General features: G+C 44.0%; 1 protein-coding gene across 1 annotated transcript; it reads right to left on the bottom strand.

Moving 5' to 3' along the window:
• Positions 1-453: 453 nt before the first annotated feature.
• Positions 454-24,878, bottom strand: LOC140211826 (uncharacterized). Its single transcript, XM_072281995.1, has 6 exons — positions 24,777-24,878; positions 21,607-21,689; positions 10,673-10,787; positions 8,069-8,181; positions 1,719-1,833; positions 454-1,155 (listed from the first exon to the last, which is right to left on the bottom strand). The coding sequence occupies exons 1-6, from the start codon at positions 24,832-24,834 to the stop codon at positions 980-982; spliced, it is 660 nt and encodes a 219-aa protein (XP_072138096.1). The 5' UTR covers positions 24,835-24,878; the 3' UTR covers positions 454-979.
• Between the last annotated feature and the right edge of the window lie 1,274 nt (positions 24,879-26,152).

Below are 26,152 nucleotides of genomic sequence, written 5' to 3'. Positions count from 1 at the left end.
CAACTTCAGTCAGTTGCTTTGACAGGAGGAAATGGAATTTACTGTTCCTCTAATTTAGCATTTCAATCCCTTCGACTTCATTTGAAAGGAAAGGTGCTTCCCCCCAGAGGCAGTCAACTGGTGCTGCAGCTAAATGGCAGCAGATGCAAATGAAACTACATATTAAAAATAATTCTAATTTATATAAATTTCTAACACAACACTGACTTTTTTCCCTTACTCACTCTTCCTTCAGTTAGTCCTGACGAAGGGTCTCTGCCTGAATCGTCGACTGCACCTCTTCCTAGAGATGCTGCCTGGCCTGCTGCGTTCACCAGCAACTTTTATGTGTGTTGACTGACTTTTTTCCAGTTCTTTTATGTGCAATACTAACGTGTTCAAGGAAATTTCAAGTCTTCTGTTTAGTGAGACAACTTAAATACAATTATTGATGATAGCAAATAGTACATTGGGTCAAGCCATTGATGTAATTTTATTTATTTTATGATCTAACAGTAAACCCAGCGATGCAATACAGCAGAAAGCACAAAACTTAAACCTGTAATGCAGGAGAAACTCAGTATTAGAATTCAGGGAAAGGTCATTTGTCGTATATAGTGCCATGATACAGAAAAAAAAGTTTAGGGAAAGTTTGGTGTTAAAGGTCGAGTAAAGCTCAGGACTGTAACAATGTGAAGCTCAGAGTCGTAATATAAGGTGAATCCAGGAAAAGGTCACTTGTAATATAGAGTGTGATAATACTAAAGAAAGTTATGGGGAAAGTTTGTAATTAAAAACAGGGTGAAGATCAGGACTGCAATGCCAGTTCGGGAATACCATGCAGTGTGAAGCTCAAGATTGGAACATGGTGAAGCTTTGAGTTGTAACGTAGCTTGAATCAGCATTGCGACATGTTCTTGAACTTTGCTGCTTTCAGTAGATCCTGAGTGTTCATGACACAGGAGGCCTGGATTCCCGCACCACAGTGTTGGTTGGGAGGTTAATCTCCACACAATAGGCACGTGGTTCCACTATCGATTTTCCTGTCGACCTTTTGCTTCATTTCCTTTCGAAAGGTTGAAATCATGTCGGTCTCTAGGCTGTGATCGTACAGTACGTCTTGACAGCGTGTAGGGAAGTACTGAGATGGGTATCCACTTACTGCCCTAGAGCTTTCTGTGAACAGAACAAATGGGTGCATGAGTTGAAGTGAGCCAACTGTTGCATGGATTCAATTCACTGTCCAAAAGACCTCCACAAGTCAGTCAACATGTACATTGGGGAATGCTCTTCCTCTCTGTGTTTGTGAGTACCTGTCTCCATCACCCCCAATGTGTCCTGAATCCCAGCCACCCTCTGAGTGAAAGAAGGTCTTTCTCACACCCCCACTGAAACTTTTACTCCTTACACTCAATTTATGCCCTTTGGTTTTCGACATGGGGAAGAATTCCTAATATTTATCCTCATATGTTCACCTCACACAGGTTGCCTCTCAACCTCGTTCCACTGAAAGAAACCAAAATCATTTTCTCCAGTCTCTCCTCATGACTGAAACCTTCCAAATCTGGGGAATCTTCTCTGCATCCTCTCCCATGCAGTCACTAACTGTTCGAGAACTTAGCTGTGATCCGAACTACCACTCACTCCCACCTGTCCAGAGCCCTGAGAAAAGCCCTCAGTGGCGTTTTCAGTCAGGATTGTCCGCAACATGTTAGTGATTCTAGTCTCAAGGGACCCACCTGAGCAGACAGCCAGCCGATTCCCTGCAATGTACTGAGTGGTCCAAATATATCGTGTTGCTTCTCCACACCTCTCATATAGTCGACTCCTCCTGAGGAACTGGAAATCAAAACCCTGTGCAGAGTAAACCCAAGTTAGTGATGTTTTATCTCCACAAGAAAAGTCTCCCTCTTCTATGTGTTCATATAATGCGTGTTCCAAAAGTCCTGCTCACCAGTCAAGGGTGTGGAACAGAATGTCCAGGTAACCCTCATCTCAGGCATTCGGCACCGGGCCTCTCAGACATTTCATTACCAGTGGCCATGTGTGTGTGTGTGTGTGTGTGTGTGTCTGTGTGTGTGTGTGTGCGCGTACACGCTCATCCTCTCCACATGTATGTGACTATGTACAGTATATATGTATATGCACATAGCTGTGCAAGTGCAGACGTGTGTCTATTTTGGGTTAATTAGTCCCAGTTGATTGATTATCCATCAACTACCTAATCATTACCTCATCACTGTTTGTGAACCATGTTGTGTGCAATCCAATCATGAACAAGAGAAAATCTGCAGATGCTGGAAACCTATGTAACACACACACACACAATGGTAAAGTTAGGATCAGTGCCGAGGGAGTGATTGATGTGTGCAAGTTGACTTCCATGTTTCTCATGCTGTAACAGTGACCACATTTCAAAAGTACTTTCACTAACAGTGAAACATTTTGGAACATCTTGAGTTCATGAATGTCTGATGTACTTTCCTGACTGTACATACAGTACCTGTGAATTTATGTGTCCTGTTTGCTTGCGTATGTACTGGGAATCAAATGTCCTTGGCTGTCTTCTGATCCTAATAGTAAAAAAGTCGATCTCAAAATTCTTTCCTTGATCCTGTGACCATCTGGAGCACCTTCGAGTCATGAATAAATGACACCAAAGAGACACTGAGGAGACTAAATCTGTCCTTGCATCCCCATCAGCACACATACCTCAATCATTTCAGCAGTGTATCCACTGCAGCGCTGTACATGATCAAGTATCACAATCAATCTGGAAGTGTAAAATTCTGATGATATACCACTCCAGTGGTATACCTGACCAGATGGTGTAACAAGCCGATGGTATACCTGACCAGGTAGTGTACCAGTCTGTTAGTATACCTGCCAAGGTAGTGTACCACTCCAGTGATACACCTACAGTATCTACTGAGATACTGTACCACTCTGGCGGTGTAACTGCTCAGGGACTGTACCACTCTGGTAGTATACCTGCACAGGTACTGTACCACTCCAGTGGTATAGCTGCCCAGCTAGTACTCCACTCCAGTGGTATACCTGCCCAGGCAGTGTATCAGTCCGGTGGTACACCTGCCCAGGTAGTGTACTACTCCAGTATTATACCTGATCAGGTAATGTACACTCCGGTGGTATATCTACCCAGGTAGTGTACCACTCCGGTGGTATATCTGCCCAGGTAATTTACCTGCTTTGGTGATGTAAGCACTCCAGTAGTTTACCTGCTCTGATGCTATACCATTATGTGTAAAAATCTATTCGTGCAGAAAATAACATTTCTAACTAATTGGTACTCTCTATTCATGGTCTTCTCCAGATAACATTCATCTTCTCAAGCATCCTAATCTCCTTCTGATACTCCATTCATATGCACATTGCCATACACTCATCCTCTACTACCCTCATTCCCTATTATGTTCTCAGGACATCCAATGGCACATTTCCTTGCATTTTCTGAAGACAGGATGACTTCAGGCCTCCACAATCCAACCAGCTACTGACAATCTTGAGACCTTGCTCACTGAGAAACTTCTCACCTCTATTTACCTCCCATGAATCTTCTGCAAGTGTTCTGATACGTCAGTTTGGCCTCTGCTACATTGAGTTTGAAAGTGTTGTAGGTTAATCAGAAACCAAGGTTACTGCAGTTGTACAGAGTCCCACTGAGATAACTACTAGAATATGTACATTGCTGTGACCTATTCACCTATGAGCTGATAAACTTGACACAGAGGGACTGCGGATTCATTTGGCTGACTCATTAGAAGATAGGATTGCCATTGAAGTAGAGTAAGTAAACTAGGTTTGGTTTCTCTAGAGGTCAGAAGAATAAGAGGAGATCTCACGGAAACTTACAAAGTCATTGTACACCTGGATAGACTGGATACCGGAAGGACGTTTTCCCCAGCTGACAACTCAAAATGGGGAGAATCTTCTTCTTTGGGATGGTGGTAAGCCTTTCGAATTCTCTGCCAAGAGGCTTTGAGGGCTCAAGCACTGAGATGCTTTAGAGCAGAGATATTAATGGGGATAGTCCATATATCATAAATATAGGAGCACAATTAGGCTGTTCAGCCCATCAGGTTGACTCCACCATTTAACCATTGCTGACTTTTTTCTTATCTTTTTGGCCAGTTGTTCTTTTTTTGTGTGTGTTTGGGTGTTTGATGTTTTTCTTGGGTTCCAACGAGTTTCTTTGGCTGTCTGTGGGAAGATGAATCTCGGTTGTATACTGCTTACATACTTCGATAATACATTTTACTTTGAGTCTTTGAATCTTTGATTTTTAAAACTCATTCTCCTGCCTTCTACCCATAACCCTTAACCCCCATGACCATCAAGAATCTATCAATCTCTAACTTAAATACACTCCCCAATGGTGCTAGAGAATGGTCTTGATGAATGGAAAGTTTGAATGGTGAGTTGGCCTTCTCCTGCTCCCATTTTTTATGCTATGGTTTTTTTTCTTGTTATGCTAGACACAGCCTTCCATAGAGTTAAGCAACAAGGAAACATCCCCTTTGGTCCAACTCATCCATGATACCCTAGCTGCTGAACCGAGCTAGGTACACTTATGTACATTTGGCCTATATCTCTCTAAAAGTCTCCTATCCATGTACAAGTTCAAATGTCAAAACTGTACCATCTCTACCAGTCTGTCACTACCTTTGGCAGGTGAACAAGGTGTGATTCTCTACAAAGCCCACATTTATTTAAGGCTGTTCTTCAGAGACATATGTCATTGACTGGATATAGGGTAAGGCTGTCTATCTGGAGTTGATTTAAACTTGGCCAAGAGGTTTGTATGTTTCAAAGTTCAAAGTTCAAAGTAAATTTATTACCTAACTTTGTATGTATTACCATATACTAACATTTTCTTGCAGATATTTCCGGGAAAGAAACGAAATACAATAGAATTTATATTTTAAAACTGTATATAACCAGACAAAGACTGACAAACAAAAAATGTGCAAAAGGTGAGATGAGATGAGATAAGAAGGAAAGAGAAGATTCAATGAGATCAGCTCTTGATTTTCTGCAACCTAAAGAATACAGGCTCAGTCTATTCAACCTTTCCTTCTCACCTCTCTCCCTCTCCCCTTTTACTCAACTATGGAAAGAGGGAGTCAACCATTGTCCCCCTCACTGATTAATTCAATTAGCAGTTCCTCTAGGAAAGTGTGCACCTTGAAAACTAGGAGACCTCACATTCCAAATCCTCAAACGCTTATTTGGATCTGTGAATGGGAGAAAACAACATTCAAAAATACCAACTAAAACATGAGACAGTAATGTGTGCTCTGACCCAGCTGTAAACACACGATCTCCTGAGAGAGGCAGAGGAAGCTATGGGGAGTGGAGATCCAAATGTGAGCACAACCATAGCCTATTCTAACAAACCTTGATTTGCTGTCCTTCACTCTCTGACTTGACTCGAATCTCACCTAACTCTTCAGTTGTTCAGTTGTAAGGTCTGCATGCTTATAAAGAAAGCATTCTAGTTATGGGAGCCTGGCCTGAATCCATAAGAAACATTATTCCCATCGTTTATTCTTTCCTCTGATTCTCAATATCAAATGTAGACACCTACATTTATATGGAACCTTTTACTGTCTCACTGCTCCCAAGGTACTTTATAGATAAGTAAAGCCAGAAATGACTGCCAGAGGAAGTGATTGGGGCAGGTACAATAACAATATTTGAAAGGTATTTGGGCAGGTAAATGGATAGGAAAGGTTTAGAGTGAATTGCTCTAAATGTGGGCCGATGGCACTGGCTTAGATGGGAACCTTGGTTAGCATGGTCCAGTTGGGCTGAAGGGCCTGTTTCTATGCAGTTAACTCTATGACTTAACATAGAACATAGAATAGTACAGTACAGTACAGGCCCTTTGGCCCACAATGTTGTGCCGACCCTCAAACACCGCCTCCTATATAATCCCCCACCTTAAATTCGTCCATATACCTGTCTAGTAGTCTCTTAAATTTCACTAGTGTATCTGTCTCCACCACTGACTCAGGCAGTGTATTCCACGCACCAACCACTCTCTGAGTAAAAAACCTTCCTCTAATATCCCCCTTGAACTTCCCACCCCTTACCTTAAAGCCATGTCCTCTTGTATTGAGCAGTGGTGCCCTGGGGAAGAGGCGCTGACTATCCACTCTATCTATTCCTCTTATTATCTTGCACACCTCTATCATGTCTCCTCTCATCCTCCTTCTCTCCAAAGAGTAAAGCCCTAGCTCCCTTAATCTCTGATCATAATGCATACTCTCTAAACCAGGCAGCATCCTGGTAAATCTCCTCTGTACCCTTTCCAATGTTTCCACATCCTTCCTAATGTGAGGCGACCAGAAATGGACACAGTACTCCAAGTGTGGCCTAACCAGAGTTTTATAGAGCTGCGTCATTACATCGCGACTCAAACTCTATCCCTCGACTTATGAAAGCTAACACCCACAAGCTTTCTTACTACCTTATCCACCTGTGAGGCAACTTTCAGGGATCTGTGGACATGTACCCCCTGATCCCTCTGCTCCTCCACACTACCAAGTACCCTGCCATTTACTTTGTACTCTGCCTTGGAGTTTGTCCTTCCAAAGTGTACCACCTCACACTTCTCCGGGTTGAACTCCATCTGTCACTTCTCAGCCCACTTCTGCATCCTATCAAAGTCTCTCTGCAATCTTCGACAATCCTCTACACTATCTACAACACCACCAACCTTTGTGTCGTCTGCAAACTTGCCAACCCACCCTTCTACCCCCACATCCAGGTCGTTAATAAAAATCATGAAAAGTAGAGGTCCCAGAACAGATCCTTGTGGGACACTACTAGTCACAATCCTCCAGTCTGAATGTACTCCCTCCTCCATGACCCTCTGCCTTCTGCAGGTAAGCCAATTCTGAATCCACCTGGCCAAACTTCCTTGGATCCCATGTGCCTTCTGACTTTCTGAATAAGCCTACCGTGTGGAACCTTGTCAAATGCCTTACTAAAATCCATATAGATCACATCCACTGCGCTACCCTCATCTATATGCCTGGTCACCTCCTCAAAGAACTCTATCAGGCTTGTTAAACACAATCTGTCCTTCACAAAGCCATGCTGACTGTCCCTGATCAGAGCATGATTCTCTAAATGCCCATAGATCCTATCTCTAAGAATCTTTTCCAACAGCCTTCCCACCACAGGTGTAAGGCTCACTGGTCTATAATTACCCGGACTATCCCTACTACCTTTTTTGAACAAGGGGACGACATTTGCCTCCCTCCAATCCTCCGATACCATTCCCATGGACAACGAGGACATAAAGATCCTAGCCAGAGGCTCAGCTATCTTCATTTAAGATTGGTTTATTCAGGACTTCATTTAAGACTTCATGTAAGATTGGTGATAGGATGGTACAGTGGCCCAGTTCATAGAGCTGCTGCCTCACAACTCCGAACACCCAGGTTCAATGCTGACATTGGGCATTGCCTGTGTGGAGTTTGCACACCCTCCTTGTGACCACATAGGTTTCCCCTTGGTACTCTGGTTTCCTCCCATGTCCTAAAGATGTATGTACTGGTTGGAAGGTAATTGGTTGCGTAAGTTTCCCCCAGTGTGTGAATTTGGAGGCAGTTTGTAAGAATGTTGGGAGAATAAAATGGCATTAATGTCAGGTTTGTTCAGAATCAGGTTTAATATCACCAGCATATGTCATGAAATTTTGTTAAATGGGTATTTAATGGTTGCTGTGGACTCATTTGACTGGAAGTCCTTTTTCTGAGTTTGGATGACTCACCAAGTCAGTCTAACTGAGCACCTTATATGACTCTGATCTGAGGGAATTCTTCCTGAAGCACCATTAACTTCCCTCCACACTACTGAGCTTTTTCACCACTCACTAACAATAACACACACCCAGGAGCAGAGGTTACATGTGAAGGTCTCACTGAGCAAGCTACCGGACAAGGTGACAGCCATGCTCTGTGAAGTTGTTCCCCATCACTGGCACCAGAGTGAGAGGAAGGATGAATGCCGAGACTTTCGTGAAGGCAGCTAAAATCCAACACTCGCCGTGACATACCTTGTTACACATTGGCTTGCAATAGCGTGTCTTGTTCATGGTGAGACATAACAGGCCTCCGTTTACGGGGACAATGGGGAGGCTGCAGTTCTTGGGGTTAACAGACTGACAGGCTTTAAGAAAAGAACAAATATGGGAACAAAACCAGCATTCACAATCTCGGAATCTAAAAGAAGGAATTCTGTGCCGAATTACAGTTAAACTCTAATAATCCACTATCCAATTGGAGATATTTGGTTCACCATTTCCCCATCTCTCATTAATCTCACTGGGGCCCTGGTTCCCAAGGCCCTATTAACCTCACAGGACATTGTTTCCTGCACTCTTTAAATTTGCAGGCTCTATTTCCTGCATTCCCTTTAATCTCAGCAGGGCCCCACTAACATTATTTTATATTTAGTCAAGGGATGTGAGACAGCATTTGATTGTCCATTCCTAGTTGCCTATGAAGACAATGGTGAGATGCCTTCTGCTGCAGTCCTGTGGTGCAGAAGAGTGTGCCAGGAATGTGATTCAGAGGCTGTGATACCCTTCCAAGCCAGGAAGTGTTAATTCCCATGCACCCTGTAATCGCAGCACAGCCATGGTTCTTGCACTCTCATTGACATCACAAGGGTCCTCTTTCCCACCACACTCCCTTTACGTTCAATGGCTTCGCTGGAAAGTTCATCATTTTAGCATGTATCATTTGAAAAAGAGTGAATTGAAAGTGTTTTAGAGTACCAATCAGTGTAATATCCAAAGTTCTGGAAAACCTGCAGTCCAGAACCATGAACATCGCAAGGACACTGGACTATTAGAGTTGCTTTGTATTGTGCCCCCTCAAGATACTGTAAATATGTCAAAACATGAAGCAAAAAGCAAAAGGCAAAAAAAACGGATGCAGGTGTTTGAAATTTGAAATGAAAATGGTGAATGATAGGAGCACTCAGCAGGACAGAAGAGGAGCAGTGAGGAGAGAAGCAGTTAACATTTTAGGTCAGGGATTCTTTCTCCTGATTTGGAAAATTGAGAAGATAAATGTCAAGGAGAGAGAACCAAACATAGGGGATCCACATGACAGGTGGCAGGAATTGTCGAATTAACAATTACTTTATGAACAGGTTGTTGAATTAAGAGAGTACAGGAACAATCTGAAATTTAACAATTTGAGACCAAAGTACATAGACGGCTTTGGAGGAACAGGTGCCTACCTACAATTATTTAGCGTAAAGTTCCACAGATGTAACAAACCTAATTGGAAGGTGCATGTTGTTCCTTGAGTTCATGCTGGAACAATATGGGAACTTGAAGGTGGAGGGGTCAAGTTGGAAATGGAACAGGGAGTGAATGTAAGGATGATTGGAAACTCTGATCCCTCTTGAGGACTGAATGAGGGTATGAGGGTGTTCTGCTAAGCAGCTACCTGATCTGTGCCTGTTTTCCTGAATGTAGAGGGGACCTCATTGTGATCTCTGGACTGGTGGGGGTGGGGGGAAGGAGTAAAGGGCAGGTGTCACACCTGTCAGAGTTGCATGGGAAAGTTGTGTAAGAAACCAGAGTAGGAAGCTCAAGATGCAATGGATATGTCAGAATGCCGAAAGGGAAGAGAAGGCAAGATGCACCAGATGATTGAATCTTGTTGGAGATTATGGAAATTATGATTGGCTGAATGTGGAGGGTGGGGCTGGAAAGTGAAGATAAAGGAAAAACTATCTGTGTCCTAGCTAGGAGAGGGGTTGAGAGCGGCATAAAGGAGATGGAGATGATAAGATGAAAAGTCCTGTTGGTGATGGTAGAGAGAAAGGCGTTGTTAAGCAGAAAGGAAGACACTAGTATGCAAAGTTTGATTGGAACAGGCACAATGGAGAGACTGGGATGGTGGAACAAAATGTTTCTGTGAAGTTGATTGCAGGGCTGCTTTTGAACAAGCAATGGAAATCTATGGGCCTCTGTTGGGTGCTCTCCTTGGTATGATCTAGATCTTCTTCCACAAAGGCCTACAGATTCCATGGCTTGGTTGACAAGGGTGACCAGGAGAAAGAAGGGGCAAAAGTTTTGTGATCAGCATAATCTACTTTGTACCTGGCTACATTAGCGATTCTGTCCTACTTGAAATGATCTGCAAAATGAGGTAGAGTGGCAGGGATGGAGCTGACAGCTTTCAGCAAAACAGTTGCTCCACCACCAGGCTCACACTGTGACACTGGCTGTACTGAAAAGGTCGTGGGACCAGTTCCTGGCCTAACCTCACACTGTGATCATTCCATATTGGTCTGCTCTAGTACCGTTCCTGCAAAAGAGCGGAATATTTTGCTGTTTGGATGTGGTATGGGCAGCTTGTGAAATTATTGCACTGGCAGTAATGCCTCTCACCTCATTGGTTAGTTTTGATTCAATAGATAAATGAGAAGCACAGAACTTACATGCCAAGTTCAGCCCATGCTCCCATTAAGTTTCTGTTCGAAAACGATGTTGGATGCTCTGACCTTGATACAATATGCAAAGGTTGGTCCATCCCACCCAATCAAATGCATTGAGAAAGGAGGGACACAGGTGCAAGTAGCAATGGGATGGATTGCCAGGGTTCAGAAACAGCCATTCCATGGAAGCCGGAGTTATTACCTTTCCCATGGATAGATCTCACGTTGTCAGCAGCCGTCTGCAACAGCCTATAGAGGTCACTGTGGTCCGCGGGCTTCAACTTCTTGATCACCTGCTCCGTACAGTTAATGAGTGTCTGTGGAGGGAACGAGAAACAATGCTAGATGTAGGGCCTCTCCCTCTCACCATCAGAGACCTGAGTTCCATCTTGACCACCTTAGGAACTGTCTGTGTGGAGTTTACATGTTCTTTGTGTGACGGCATGGGTTTCACCTTTGTGTTCTAGTTTCCTCCAAAGATATGTGGGTTGGTAGGTTAACTGGCTTGTAAATTGCATGTGAATAGTAGAAACTGGTAGGACATTAATGAGAATATTGGGGGGGAGTGGGTGGAGAATTAAAAATGGGATTAATGTATGATTAGTGTAAATGGGTGGTTGATGATGGGTCGAAACTCCTGTGTTCTTGCTCTGTCTTTCTGTGATTCTATGACCGATTACCAAAATACTGGCATCAACTTCTCTTTCCCTGCGTAGTTTTCTGGATATCAGAACTGTTCACTGAGTCATACAGCACAGAAACAGGCCATTCAGTCCATTGGGTTAATGCCAGCCATCAATAATCTATTCACACAAATCCAACATTGATCATTAGGGGAACGTGCAAACTCCACACAGACAGCACTGAATCTTGGTCTCTGGTGCAGATGGGCACCAGCTCTATTTGCTTTTCCACCATGCTGCTCATTTTATCTGGGTAATGCTGCATGAATTCAAGTTTGTGCAGAGATTAAGAGGTGAAATTCTTTAAATCAGTAGAGAGATTCTGGATATAATGAATACTTTATGCGTATTACATTAAAGATAAGTTTCAGAAAATTAATCAGAGCTAGAGAGTAGAGTCAGGAGGAATTTTTTGGACTACATGGGGTCTGTATATTTGCTCCATTGGAAAAGTGACAATTCTACAATTTCTCCATGAGTCACTAATTAACAATCAACCACGATGACTGAACTGTGCTAAGAATGGACATGTTAAAATTCCATCCTGTATCACCAGGGATTGGGACTTTGGGGAAAATGAGTCCCATATTGTCTGAAATGAATTTTGTTATTGAGGGTGGAATATATCCAACTCTGATCATCAGAGGAATATAGCAATAAGTGGAGGCTATTTGGCCCCTCAAAAGTATTCCATCAGTTAGATCAATGCTGGCTGATTTTCACCATCTACACTCAGTTTACAAACATAGATTTTCAGATGATCCTATTAATCTTGGTTTTCAATATTTTCATTGAGGTTGCACCTCAACGGCTAACAGAGTTTATGAATCCATAGACATCCCAAAGGATGTTCAGGTACTAGGGGCATGCATGCATCCATTGACCACCACTGTTCATCAGTACATGGTGAGATGGTTCAACACTGTAGGTTGAGAATTAGGTGACCTCAGCAACTTGATTTCTTTAACTCTTAGCCTCCTACTTCCTGATGGAGTTCGTGATGCAGAGAGATGTTGGCAAGTGCCTCAGGGTGGTTGTAAGCAAGTGATAATATACTTCAGGAGGGTCCTGTGTGGGGAAGTGGGGCATTGTGGTGGAAAATAGAATGTTTGATAACAGACCAGGAGGGTCCTGTGTGGTGAAGTGGGCCATTGTGGTGGAATGTTTGAAACATTCATGTGGAGATCCTTGTTGTCTTGCAATTGAAGTTAAAAATGGAGCTGTTCAGGCCCCTGCACTTTCCTCTTGCTCTTCCTCTTCATCCATTCTCTTACCCTGATAGGGAAACCATAACTGCTTCTCCTCCTCCTGAGTCAGGATCACTGAGCATATCAGACTGTGATCAGTATATCCACTAGACTGAGCAGTTTTAAGCCATGCCCCTTTTGGCTGCCTATTTTGATGACCCAACCGATGGACAACGTGTATTGTACCCAGAAGTATCTTGCTGCACCTTTATGGCCTCAAGGTGGTTTTGTAGTCTGGATCTGGACTGAAATTGACTAAACTTTTCTCTGGGGTGAATACAAGAAGGATGTGAATATTTTAGGTGGGGTGCTGAATAAACTTACGAACATAGTGGCATAGAAAATCGAAGTCTGAGTAGTCCATCTGGCCCTTCAAATCATTTTCAATGGGATCATGGGAGATCCTCTTTCTCAGTACCTTACTGCCAATACCTCCTCAAACCCCTCGAAATCTTTTGCTTTGAGAAATTAATTAGTCTCCTTAAACAGATACAGACCCTCAGCCCCACATCCTCCTATAGCAGGGAATTCCTCATATTCTCCAGTCTCTGAGTAAAGAAATTTCTCCACATACCATGTAAACTGTGACTGTGACCAGTCACTCTGAACCTCAGGCTGGGGAAACTACCTCAATAAAATCCCTATGCAAAGCTTCATGCACTTTTAGTAAGTTAGGGCCCACTTCATTCTTCTAGAGTTCCTGTGTAAAAAGTTGGCTTTATACTTCTTCCTTCTTATCTCTGTGACGAAAGAACCAAGTTATCAGAAGATTGATGCTAATGAGAGAGAGATAAATGAGACAATGGAGAAACATTCAAAATGCTAATAAGAGAGAAGAGAGAGATTAATGAGCAAGAAACACATTTCAGAATATTGACAGACTGGTTGCTTTGAACCTGAACTGTTTGAAGTTTGATGGACAGGCGATACCCCAGCAGGGGGATAAAAAGAACAGATTCGCTAAGGCACAACACACACCACGAGATCACGAGATAACGAGACCCTGGAAAAGCGGTGTGCCCCCACAAGTTGGTGGGAGTTGGAGGTCTGGTTCGAGGGAACCGACCATAGACTGACAGGGTGAAAAGGGATGATCTGCGGGAACCTGGTGTGTGTGTGTCCGCCCTTGCCTGGGTGCCGGGTTCACCGTGGAAGAATGGTTGTATCTGGAATGGAGGGGTCACAGTCGGTGACCACAGAAGACATAAAAGGGTTCATCCGAAAGCTAACTGCGAAGAACATCAAAGGTCTGTTTGAATCAAAATTTGCATTCTCTCTCTCTCTCTCTCTCTCCAACGGTACAACAGTGATTACTGCGAACTGTACTAAGCTGAACTGAACTCTGCGTCACTTGAGACTGATCATTTTACCCCGAGACTGCGATAGAGCTTGATTGATCCTATTACCCTAGTTCTGTGTACGTGTGTTTTATCATTGCTAACCTATTGCATTTATATCCTTACGATTAGAGTACTGTGTTACTTATTTCTTTAATAAAACTTTATTAGTTTCCAGTAACCCAGACTCCAACTAGTGGTCCATTTCTGCTGGTTTGGCAACCCAGTTACGGGATACGTAACATAAGTGGGGATCTTGTCCGCGATTTTGAACGCCAAATTTGGGTCTGGGTAAATTGATTGGGTTAAAATTCCCGAAAGAAAGAAAGGGCAAACAGCAGAAATGGAGATTGAGGAATTTCTAAAGGCGCCAACCTTGGAGGCATTAGAGGATGACAGGAAATCAGAATTGGCGCCTGTTGCCAAACGGTTGAATCTTTTTAAAGGGAAATCGACAATGAGGAGAGCGGAGATGCACAGAGCTATCATTGAGCATTATGTAGCTAAAGGTGTGTTTCCGCAAGGGGAGCTGGAGGTGGTATATCTGGGCAAACCTGGTGGAGAAGCAGTACAGCTGCAGATGGAAAAATTGAGACTCGAGCACGAGTTCCGGGTAAAACAGCTGGAGCGAGAAGAGAGGGACCGGCAGTTAGAACGAGAAGAGAGAGAGAAACAGGGGGAAAGGGAATTTGAGCTGGAGAAGTTAAGGATGACGCTAGCGCAGGGGCCCATGCCGAACCAAGGTGGAGGGTTCAGGGCGACCCAGGAGGTTAGGCTGGATCCCCTATTTGAGGAGGCCGATGTTGATCGGTACTTTCTACATTTTGAAAAAGTCGCTGCAAGTCAGGACTGGCCGAGGGATAAGTGGGCTGTTTTGCTTCAGAGCGTACTTAAAGGAAAAGCCCAACAAGCTTACTCGGCCTTGTCCACAGAAGATGCCCAGAGGTATGATGTGGTGAAAGAGGCCATACTCAGGATTTATGAGTTGGTCCTGGAGGCATACTGGCAGAGGTTCCGGAATGCGAGGAAGCAGTGGGGCCGCACGTATTTAGTGTTTGCCCGTGAGATGCAGATGTATTGTGAGTGTTGGTGCGCCTCGAAAGGGGTCAATGGGGATTAAGACAGACTGCTACAGCTAATACTGATTGAGCAAATTAAAGGTTGTGTCCCTGAAGGTATGAGACCCTACCTAGATGAGAATGAGGCAGACACCTTAGCCACAACTGCTAAGTTAGCGGATGAGTATGCGTTAACACACAAGGCGAAGTTTACCCCGAGTAAAAGCTACCACAAGGGTAGTCGAGAGGGCGGAGAGAGTCCGCCGGGAAAGTCAGAAAGTAAGCCGGGAACTAGTGAGAAGGATGAGGAAGACCGGGAGCAGTTTCGTAGGAAGTCTCCTGGGGTTGTATGCTATAATTGTGGGAAAGCTGGTCGCTTTGCGCCCAGGTGCTTTGCCCCAAAGAAGGAGACGGGGAAAGGAAAAACGACGGTTCCGACTGGCTGTATTGAGCTGGCAAACAAACTGCTAGGGGAGAAGAGGTCTGATATAGTTCAGGAAGGACGCAAGAAGTTTATCTCGGCTGGATTGGTGTCGGTGAAGGAGGGGTTAAACCCGGTTCCAGTACGGATCTGGAGAGACACTGGAGCTTGTCAGTTATTGATCTTAAAGAGTGTGTTAGACTTTAGTTTAGAGACCGAGACTGGGGAGATCAGTGTGATAAAAGGCATTGGGAAAGGGAATGAAGCAGTACCTTTGCACCAGATACACCTAAAAAGCGACTTGGTCTCTGGACCAGTCACGATCGGGGTGAGGCCCGAACTACCGATGAAAGGCGTGGAAGTCTTACTCGGTAATGACCTCGCTGGCGGAAATGTGTTCTCAGCAGTAAAACTGACAAGCCAGCCTGCCAGCATTGAGGCCTCACCCATGGACTCACAGGTTTATCCCATTTGCGCAGTGACTCGGTGCATGTCCCGGAAGGCTGCCGAAGCAAATGTAGATTTCGCTGAGACGTTTTTACCAGCCTTGTACCAGGAGGGGTTAGAAAGTGAGAAGAAGGGGTGTAGTGAAATGGAAGTTGAGGCAGACTTATCATTAGCAAGGAAGGAATTTATACAGGCACAGGAACGAGACAAGGAGCTGATGGTTTTGACAGAGACAGCTCTCTCCAAAGCAGAATTAAAAAGGGAGCCAGTGTGCTTTTATGTGAAGGAGGGGGTACTAAGGGGGAAATGGAAACCACGTACCGAGCCCGCAGATGAGGAATGGGGGGTGGTACACCAGGTGGTAGTGCCGAAAATTTATAGGGGCGAGATTTTTAACCTGGCCCACAAGGTACCCCTTGGTGGACATTTTGGGGTGAGGAAGACAGTCGATAGAATTACCAAAGAGTTTTACTGGCCAAACATGAAGAAGGATATTGTTGAATACTGTAGGCGATGTCATTTATGTCAGGTGGTAGGAAAGCCAAATCAGGTCCTGCCTAAAACGCCCCTTCGACTGATACCCGCTTTCGGGGAACCATTTTCCCGAATAATTGTGGATTTTGTCGGTCCCCTGCCCAGAACTGCAAGTGGGCGAGAGTATGTGATGACTATGATGTGCGCCGCCACCAGGTTCCCGGAGGCGGTGTCCCTGGCAAGCGTCAAGGCTCTCGCAGTGGTAAAGGCGCTTGTGAAATTTTTCACTACGGTGGGGCTGCCCAGGGAAATCCAGTCAGATCAGGGGAGTGTCTTCACATCTCACACATTCCGATGGATGTTGGATGAGATGGGAGCAAAGCAGATTTTGGCCTCCACCTACCACCCAGAGTCCCAAGGGGCGTTGGAACGATTCCACGCAACATTAAAGACTATGATTAAAATTTACTGTCAAGAGAACGCTAGAGACTGGGATGATGCCTTGCCCCTCTTGTTATTTGCCGTGAGGGACATGGTTCAAGAGTCATTGGGGTTCAGCCCATTCAAGCTCGTTTTCGGTCATCAGCCCAGAGGACCCCTGACCTTACTGAAAGAGCAATAGTCCAGTCCGGCAGTCCAAGTTAATGTGATTGATTATGTTTTAAAATTTCGTGAGAGGCTTAAAAGGATCTGTGACCTTGCCAAAGAAAATCTGCGACACTCCCAAACTAAAATGAAACAATGGCATGATAGGCATGCCCGCGAACAAGTGTTCCAAGTGAGCGACTGGGTCTTAGTTCTGTTCCCAGTGGTAACCAACCCCCTCCAGGCGAGATTCCATGGTCCGTACAAGGTAATTAAAAAGATAGACCCTTTGAATTATGTTATCGAAATGCCGGACAGGTGTAAACCCACACAGTTGGTACACATTAACATGTTAAAAGTTTACCACGATCAGAAAGCAGATCTAGTTGGTGTTATCACGAAAATTAATGAGACTGGGGTGTCAAATGATATGGGGAAAACCCATCTTGAAAAGATAAATATGGTGCCGACCTAATTGGAGAACTCTATTGTTTTGGGCAATTTTGCTGATAAGGTCTCTCACCTAACCCCTGAACAGAGCGAGCCGCTGATAAAGCTAATTAACCGGCACGCAGTTGTATGTCCCGATGTCCCGAGGCGATGCAAAGGGACGGTGCATGATGTTGTTGTCACCTCAGACCAGCCTAATAAACAACACCCCTATAGGATGAACTTGGAGAAGGGCAAGCTAGTGGAGAAAGAAATTGAACACATGCTAGCCACAGATATTATTCGGCCATCCAAATCGGAATGGGCGTCCCTCTGTGTGGTTGTCCGGAAAGTCGATGGGAGCATCCGATTCTGTACAGATTACAGAAAAGTAAATGCCATCACAAAAACTGATGCTTACCCCATCCCAAGGGTAGACGATTGCATCGATAAAGTGGGGAGAGCTAAGTACATCACAAAGATCGATTTGCTGAAAGGGTACTGGTGTGTTCCTTTAACTGACCGGGCTAGAGAAATCTCAGCATTTGTCACTCCATCTGGGTTATACGAGTATAATGTTTTACCTTTTGGCATGAAAAACGCCCCAGGGACCTTCCAGATGATGATTAATTCAGTGATAAAAGGGTTAAAGAACACAGAAGCGTATATTGACGATTTAGTGGTCTGGAGTGACACGTGGGAGGAGCACATTGTGGCGGTAGAGGGGCTGTTTAAGAGGCTGTCGGAAGCCAACCTGACAGTGAACCTCTCAAAAAGTGAGTTCGGCCACGCGAAGGTCACTTATCTGGGATTTGTGGTAGGACAGGGGCAGCTGGCTCCGATGCAGGCTAAGGTGCGGGCTATCTCGGAAGTCCCCACCCCGACAGACAAGAGAGCCCTGAGAAGGTTCTTGGGGATGGTGGGGTACTATAGGAAGTTTTGCAAAAACTTTGCGGATATTACCCTCCCTCTTACTAAGCTCTTGCCAAAGAATGTGGCATTTGTGTGGAACGACCTTTGTGAACAAGCCTTCGAGAGTCTGAAGGCGATTCTGTATCACCATCCTGTGCTGAATGCACCTGACTTTTCAAAACCCTTCTCACTAGCAAAAGATGCTAGCGACGAAGCAGCCAGGGCGGTGTTGTTGCAGACAGACAAAGAGGGGGTTGACCACCCAATAGCTTATTTTTCTAAGAAATCTAATATCCATCAGAGAAATTACTCCACTGTGGAGAAAGAGTTACTGGCCATCATACTAGCATTACAACATTTTGAGGTTTATATTTGTCCGGCACGGAAACCATTGGTAATTTACACTGATCACAACCCATTAGTGTTTTTGGCCACTATGAAGGATAAAAACAAAAGGTTGCTAAGTTGGAGCCTGGTCTTACAGGAATTTTATATCAAAATAAAACATATAAAAGGAACTGAAAATGTGATTGCTGACTGTCTGTCAAGGTGTTGATAACTTAAAGTTCTCTGTATTAGCCGAATAGCTGATGACCATGTATATTAGTGTGTATCTAATAATATATTCATGCCCATAATTTTTACCCCGGTAAAAATCCTTCGAAGGATAGGGGTGTGACGAAAAACCAAGTTATCAGAAGATTGATGCTAATGAGAGAGAGATAAGTGAGACAATGGAGAAACATTCAAAATGCTAATAAGAGAGAAGAGAGAGATTAATGAGAAAGAAACACATTTCAGAATATTGACAGACCGGTTGCTTTGGACCTGAACTGTTTGAAGTTTGATGGACAGGTGATACCCCAGCAGGGGGATAAAAAGAACAGGTTCACTAAGGCACGACACACACCACGAGATCACGAGATAACGAGACCCTGGAAGAGTGGTGTGCCCCCACAAGTTGGGGGGAGTTGGAGGTCTGGTTCGAGGGAACTGACCATAGACTGACAGGGCGAAAAGGGTCGATCGGCGGGAACCTGGTGTGTGTGTCCGCCCTTGCCTGGGTGCCGGGTTCACCGCGGAAGAACGGTCGTATCTGGAAGGGAGGGGACACAGTCGGTGACCACAGAAGACATAAAAGGGTTCGCCCGAAAGCTAACTGCAAAGAACATCAAAGGTCTGTTTGAATCAAAATTTGCATTCTCTCTCTCTCTCTCTCTGTCTCTCTCCAATGGCACAACAGCGATTACTAAATTGAACTGAACTCTGCGTCACTTGAGACTGATCATTTTACCCCTAGACTGCGATAGAGCTTGATTGATTCCTATTACCCTAGTTCTGTGTACATGTGTGTTTTATCATTGCTAACCTATTGCATTTATATCCTTACGATTAGAGTACTGTGTTACTTATTTCTTTAATAAAACTTTATTAGTTTCCAGTAATCCAGACTCCAACTAGTGGTCCATTTCTGCTGGTTTGTCAACCCAGTTACGGTGTACGTAACATCTCATAGCCTTGTTTTCTAGCATTTGAGATTTCCACCCTGGGAGAAAGTCTCTGACTGCCTATCCTATCTATTGACATGTTCTTGAAAAAATTAATTGCAGGGATATAGAGAAAGTCAGGAAATAGGATTATCAGGCTTGCTTTTACAAAACTCTGGGATAGCCTTGATGGGCTGAATGGCTTCCACCAAGTAGGACCAGTTCCTGTATTCTGTGGCCTTGCATGGCATTTATTGTCTGTCCTTAAATGTCCTTGAAAATGTTGGAATGAACTGCCTTCTTGAACCAGTCCAGTCATGTTGAACATACTCATGAAGTGCTGTTGGGTAGGTATCTTCAGGACTTACGCTCAGAATTCATGACTTTTTTTTATTATTCAATGCCCATTGGTTAATGGCCCATCCTTTGAGAAGGTGGTGGTCAGCTGCTTTCTTGAACGACTTCAGTTCTTGAGGTGTGGATACACCCACAGTGCTGTAAAAGTGAGCGTGCCAGGAACTTAACCCAGTGATGGCAAAGGAATATCGAGATCTTTCCAAATCAGGCCACTTTCATCAGAGGTTGAGGGGTTGGCAGGGAAAATTCCAGCAAGGAAATGATGGGTGAGATATAATGGAGAGCTTCAAAGCCAAAGGAAGACTTGACCAAGTAAACGAGCACCACCAGTTGGGAAAAAGAAGCAGAGCAGCAGATTGATGATGTTGGCCAAGACTAATATGAACTCTGGAAGCTGAGGCAGTGGCAGAAACTGTTCCATGGAGTCAAAACGAGAAGAAATTTACATCCAGAATCATTGGTACCAGAAAGACCCTGATGACAGAGACTGACACAAGACCATGATTTTCACTAATGGAAAATAAATCAAAATGCGGAGCTCCGGTTTCCAGTTCCGAGGAAGAGTCACTAACTTGACGTGTTGACTGGTTTCTCTTTCTATAGATACTGATTGACTGGCAGTGTTTCATGACCTTCGTTATTCAGGTTAGCACCACACAGTGATCAATGTTGTTTAGGGAACTTCAGATCAGAATCACTTTGTTTATGAACAAAGCGTCATGGTACATAAAGTACTTATATTCTGGGCAATGGAAGACCACTCCTGGGGCTATTAGTAGATCCGTGCGTCCTCTCAGAGTAGTGTACCCTAACAAAGCAGCACTGTAGCAGGGCGAAGGAGACAGAGCCCAACCCCAACCAATATGGAGGTGAAAAACCATGTGTTTCATACCAGTTCCTCAGTTCTGCCTGTTGAATCTGTGCTGCTACAAGGCTCCTGTTGATACCTAATGGTACGGTATGATGACTCAGCTCCAGTATCCAATGCCTGAATCATCGTTTTGCTCTGTTGATTGAGGAATCTAATCATATAATAACCATATAACAATTACAGCACGGAAAAAGGCCATCTCGGCCCTTCTAGTCCGTGCCGAACGCTTACTCTCACCTAGTCCCATCTACCTGCACTCAGCCCATAACCCTCCATTCCTTTCCTGTCCATTTACCTTCCCAATTTTTTTTTAAAAGACAAAATTGAACCTGCCTCTACCACTTCTACTGGAAGCTCATTCCACACAGCTACCACTCTCTGAGTAAAGAAGTTCCCCCTGGTGTTACCCCTAACTCTCAACTCGTCCTCTTGTTTGAATCTCCCCCACTCTCCATGGAAAAAGCCTAGCCGCGTCAACTCTATCTATCCCCCTCATAATTTTAAATACCTCTATCAAGTCCCCCCTCAACCTTCTACGCTTCAAAGAATAAAGACCTAACTTGTTCAACTTTTCTCTGTAACTTAGGTGCTGAAACCCAGGTAACATTCTAGTAAAACTTCTCCGTACTCTCTCTATTTTGTTGACATCTGTCCTATAATTTGGTGACCAGAACTGTACACAATATTCCAAATTTGGCCTCACCAATGCCTTATACAATTTTAACATTACATCCCAACTCCTATATTCAATGCTCTGATTAATAAAGGCCAGCATACCAAAAGCAAAATCACATTAATCAGTGATCAATGTGTTAATAAAACTCTTACCTGTAGGCTTTTGGTAAAACTTAGATAGATGTCAGGATTAGTAACATTCTCACAAGTGCCAACATCTTTCTTTATACATAGACCTAAAGGAAAAAGGATATTTAATCAAAACTTTACTACAAAATAAAGTCAGAATGCTTACAACTCTTGTTCATACATAGTATACATTGTATACTTAGTGCATTACATGTCACGACCATATTATTTAATAGGCTGAGCCTGTACCTTCTACACTGGGGTGCCCAACCTTCTTTATGCCACGGACCCCTACCATTAACTGAGGGGTGTGTGGGCCCCAGGTTGGGGACTGCTCCTCTATAAAATATACTACACCTGTCCCAGTTACTGTGCAAAGAAAGAGGAATCTGCAGTTCCTGCTCCCTTCCATCCTATCTATAGTTCTATACAGCAAGTTAATTTTTTTTTGAAGTCTAGTCATAGAGGCATGGAATCAGGCCCAGCTGGTCCATGCTGACCAAAATTCCCTTCTGAGCCAGTCCTATTTGTCTGCCTTTGGCCCATATCTCTCCAAAGATTTCCTATCCTTGTGTCTGTTCAAGCGACTTTCAAAAGTTGCTATTAAACTCAAGTCTCCAGACTTGTACCTCGAAGCTGTGGGGGGGTTGAAGGGTTGGTTGTCAACTGTAAACTGATGTAGGTGGGTGATGTTTGGGTGGAGTTGAGGAAAAAGTGGGTAGAATTGGTTTCATGGAAAATTAGTGGAGGAATGGCATTGCACTGTGGGATGGCATGTACCCAGTGGGCTAAAATGGCTTCCTTCTATCTTGTAAGAAAAGATGGATATACCAGGGGTGATTGATAAGTTCGTGGCCTAAGGTGGACGCCGTCAATTTTAGAAAACCTAGCACATTATTTTTCAACATAGTCCCCCCCTACATTTACATACTTAGTCCAGCGGTCGTGGAGCATACAGATCCCTTCTTTGTAGAAGTCGGCATCTTGGACCTCCAGAGGTTGTCCACAGGGGTGATTGATAAGTTCGTGGCCTAAGGTAGAAGGAGTTGAGTTATACAGCTCTCGTTACATCCACGCGCAGTTCAACTCTTTGAGTGATAATGCAGAAAGTTTGAAGTTAATAACTCATCTCCTTCTACCTTAGGCCACAAACTTATCAATCACCCCTGCTGTGGACCACTTCTGCAGAGAGGGGATCCGTATGCTCCGTGACCGCTGGACTAAGTGTGTTCATGTAGGAGGGGACGATGTTGAAAAATAAATGTGCTAGGTTTTCTAAGATTGACTCCTTCTACCTTAGGCCACGAACTATCAATCACCCCTCGTATGTTAATGATCTGGATGACAGAATTGATGGCTTTCTGTCCAGGTTTGTGGATGATACTGAGATAGGAGGAGAGTGATGCAGTTAATAACTCATCTCCTTATCCAACTTATCATAACTTATCCAAAAGGTAGAAACGTAGAAATGCTTCATTACCAAAACTCCGGTTAGATAGGCCATTAGAGTGGCTATACATTTGTCTGCCTTGTATGGGGCCCAGCAGTGGCACCCTGCTGCGCACAAAGAAATCCACCTTAGTTTTACCTATTCACACAATCACACACACATAAAAACATATACACTTACAAATAAGCATGCATACTCTCACATGCACAAACACACACACACACACACACACACACACACACACACACACACACACTCTTACTTCAGGGAAGACAAGGACCAAGGGTCAAGTTCAATTTACTGTCGTTCAACCAGATATATGTATGCTGCCTAAACAAAACAATGCTTCTCAGGACCAAAGTTCCGTCGTGCGTGAGGTTTAGTCCAGGACATGAAGGAAGAGAAAGTCAACAGAAGGAAGAACATTGAGAGATTGAATCGTTTGGAGGGATGGAGTGGGACACTGGGGTGTGATTCGGCATCTGTTGTTGTGGTCATTTGTGATGAGAGTGGGATTGGAGATGAAAGTATCGTTCCCAGTAACATAGGAAGGAGGGTAATTGTGTGTCAGGACAATGATTACCACATTCATATTTCTTAATGCTGAACATCAATCAAAATACAGAGTATTAATGATGATGATATTAAAATGCTCAGAAGAATAGCTCATTGAGATCTCCTTTAACTAATGCCGGAATAACCCTGCCTTTGTGACCTGTGATGTGCTTTTCACAGGGCTCCATGCTCAAGTGAATTCAGGGTGAGCACCAAACATTGTGTGATTTCAATGTCTGTGCCCAGCAGTCTTTGATTGATGATGCATAACTAACACCAACGTGGAACAATGTTTCAAAAGGGTGCAGTTCATGCCCAAAGGATCTGCTGCTCTAGGGTGATCAGCTTTGAGTTCAAGTGCTTTGGTGAAGTACTACACTTTCCTGTGGTCGGGATATCAAGTGGGTTTAAGGCGAGGGCAAGGAGTTTTAAAGGGGATCTACGGGGTACATTTTTTTCAAACAGTGTTTCATTTCCGGAACTCACTGCCAGAGGAGGTGGTGGGGTCAGATACAATCACTACATCGAAGAGGCATTTAGATTTATAGTTAAATATGTAACATATTGAAGGATTTAGACCCAACGTAGTTAAGTGTAATTAGTGTCGATGGGCACAAAGTCTAGTATGGATGTGATGGGCTGAAAGGCCTGCGTCCATGCTATAAAATTCTGTGACGCAATTGCTGGCTCACCCCATTGACAGTGAAGCAGCAGCTGGGAAGAGCTGCATCCTATACAATCAATTGCTTTCTGTTCAATTCCAACCTGCTTCTCACAACTTTTAACCACTTTAACCATTATTTCTCAATCTGCTGCTTAATTCCCTTGGGATTGTGCTTGATACTGAGAAAACTAAAACCTCTGAATAGCACTGCGCTGGAACTGTGCTGGAAATCCAAAGGAACACAACACAAATTACTAGAGGAACTCAGCAAGTTAGGCAGCACCTATGGAAATGAATAAACAGTCGACGTTTCGGGCCGAGGCCCTACTTCAGGACTGGAAAGGAAGTGGGAAGATGCCAGAATAAAATGGTGGGGGGAGAGAACGAAGGATAGTTCTGATTTCAACTGGGCTTGGGTAATGTTTGCAGTCGCATTTTCCAGGGGCCTCAGCCCATCTTCCCCACTTTTCCTTACACTCCTTGTGGCAAGGCAATTTGCAGAGACCCAATTTAAATGCACTGTACCTGGCACAAGAATCCAGATGAAGCCAACCAGTCTGAGAACAGCCAGTGTGTGAGCCATGTCCACCTGTCCGAGTCCTGCTCATTGACCCTGACTTGTTCTGGGGTGGTCGTTGATATTATGTAATGCTGAGAGAAGGAAGGCAGGCAAAGCAAAGAAACTGTTAATCATTAAATGGAATGACAAATCCCTCCAACAATTGACTGTTTGATGCTGAAAGGCACGCAATCTTTGTATCTGAGAAGGAGATTTTTACTTTTGAAGGATCACACACGTTCCTAAAAAGCAGAGGTCTACCCTGGAGGAGCCAGCCATGCTGGGAAAGTGTAGCAGTGCTGAAGTGTTAAGGAGAAAGCAATTTTTGATTGGTTGATCAAATAGCAGAAAAGAAAACTCAATAGGAGAGAGAAAGACTTGTTATCTTGTGGCTGTATGATGTTTCTTTTGTGTCTGTAGTCAGAACAGAACAGTTTTGGGAAAAAAGTCCCCTCAAACATCTTGACCCTACGTGGACAAGCCACTGGGGTGTTAGAAAGGCAAAGGCGTGTCTAAAACAACCTTTCCCTTCAGTTAGTTTCACCTAAACTGTTCCTTTTCATATAGATGGCTTGAGTTCTGAGAATGGATAGGCTGAGACAGTGTTCCCTGAACCTTATCGAGGTTTACTAAAATCATGAGGGGCGTAGATAAGGTGTATAGTCACAATCATTTTCTCAGCTGTGAAACAGACCGACAGATTCAATATTCCGAGACCATCAGTGATCCCTGGAATTGGTGTTTAAAAGCCCTGTGCAGAAGTCCCAGACTTACTGCTGTTTAAACAACACCAGTTCCATTCTAAACTGCTGTCTTTAGCCACTGTGATCCCTGACAAATCTATGTCTGAGGCTTGATGATTGTGGACATTTTATCATTCAGAAAAAGATTACCAAGAAATTGATCGAGCAATATTCTAGAATTTGAGAGTAAGTTAGCTCAAATCGGGGAAACAGATGGTAAAAGCCGATATTGTCAGGGAGAGTGTGGGATTCAATGGGAATAAGAAGTGCTAAGGTTATTAAATAAATGCCTTTTGTCTACCATTACAGTACAGTGCCAGTGAACCATGCTACCTAGGGTGACATCTTTCAGCTGGCTCACAAAACTACTTCTTTTGCTTCGTTTACAACTTCTTTTTCTTCCAAATGCGGTTCTGCTACTGTTGGAGCCTGTGATCTACATTTTGGTGGCATGATTTTGGGCTAATTGAGTGACCTGGTGCTTTGCTGTCTCCAAGAGGGTTTGATGAGGCTTCAGGCAAAGCATGCGGCCTCAAGGCCAAGAAGACTGGAGATGGGGCATGAGACCATTTCTCACCGATCCGGCCGATTAAAGTGCC

This window comes from Mobula birostris, chromosome 18 (assembly GCF_030028105.1).
Source record: "Mobula birostris isolate sMobBir1 chromosome 18, sMobBir1.hap1, whole genome shotgun sequence".
NCBI lineage: Eukaryota > Metazoa > Chordata > Chondrichthyes > Myliobatiformes > Myliobatidae > Mobula > Mobula birostris.
The sequence above is the reverse complement of the archived record's forward strand: the minus strand, read 5'-3'. Positions and strand labels throughout refer to the sequence as shown.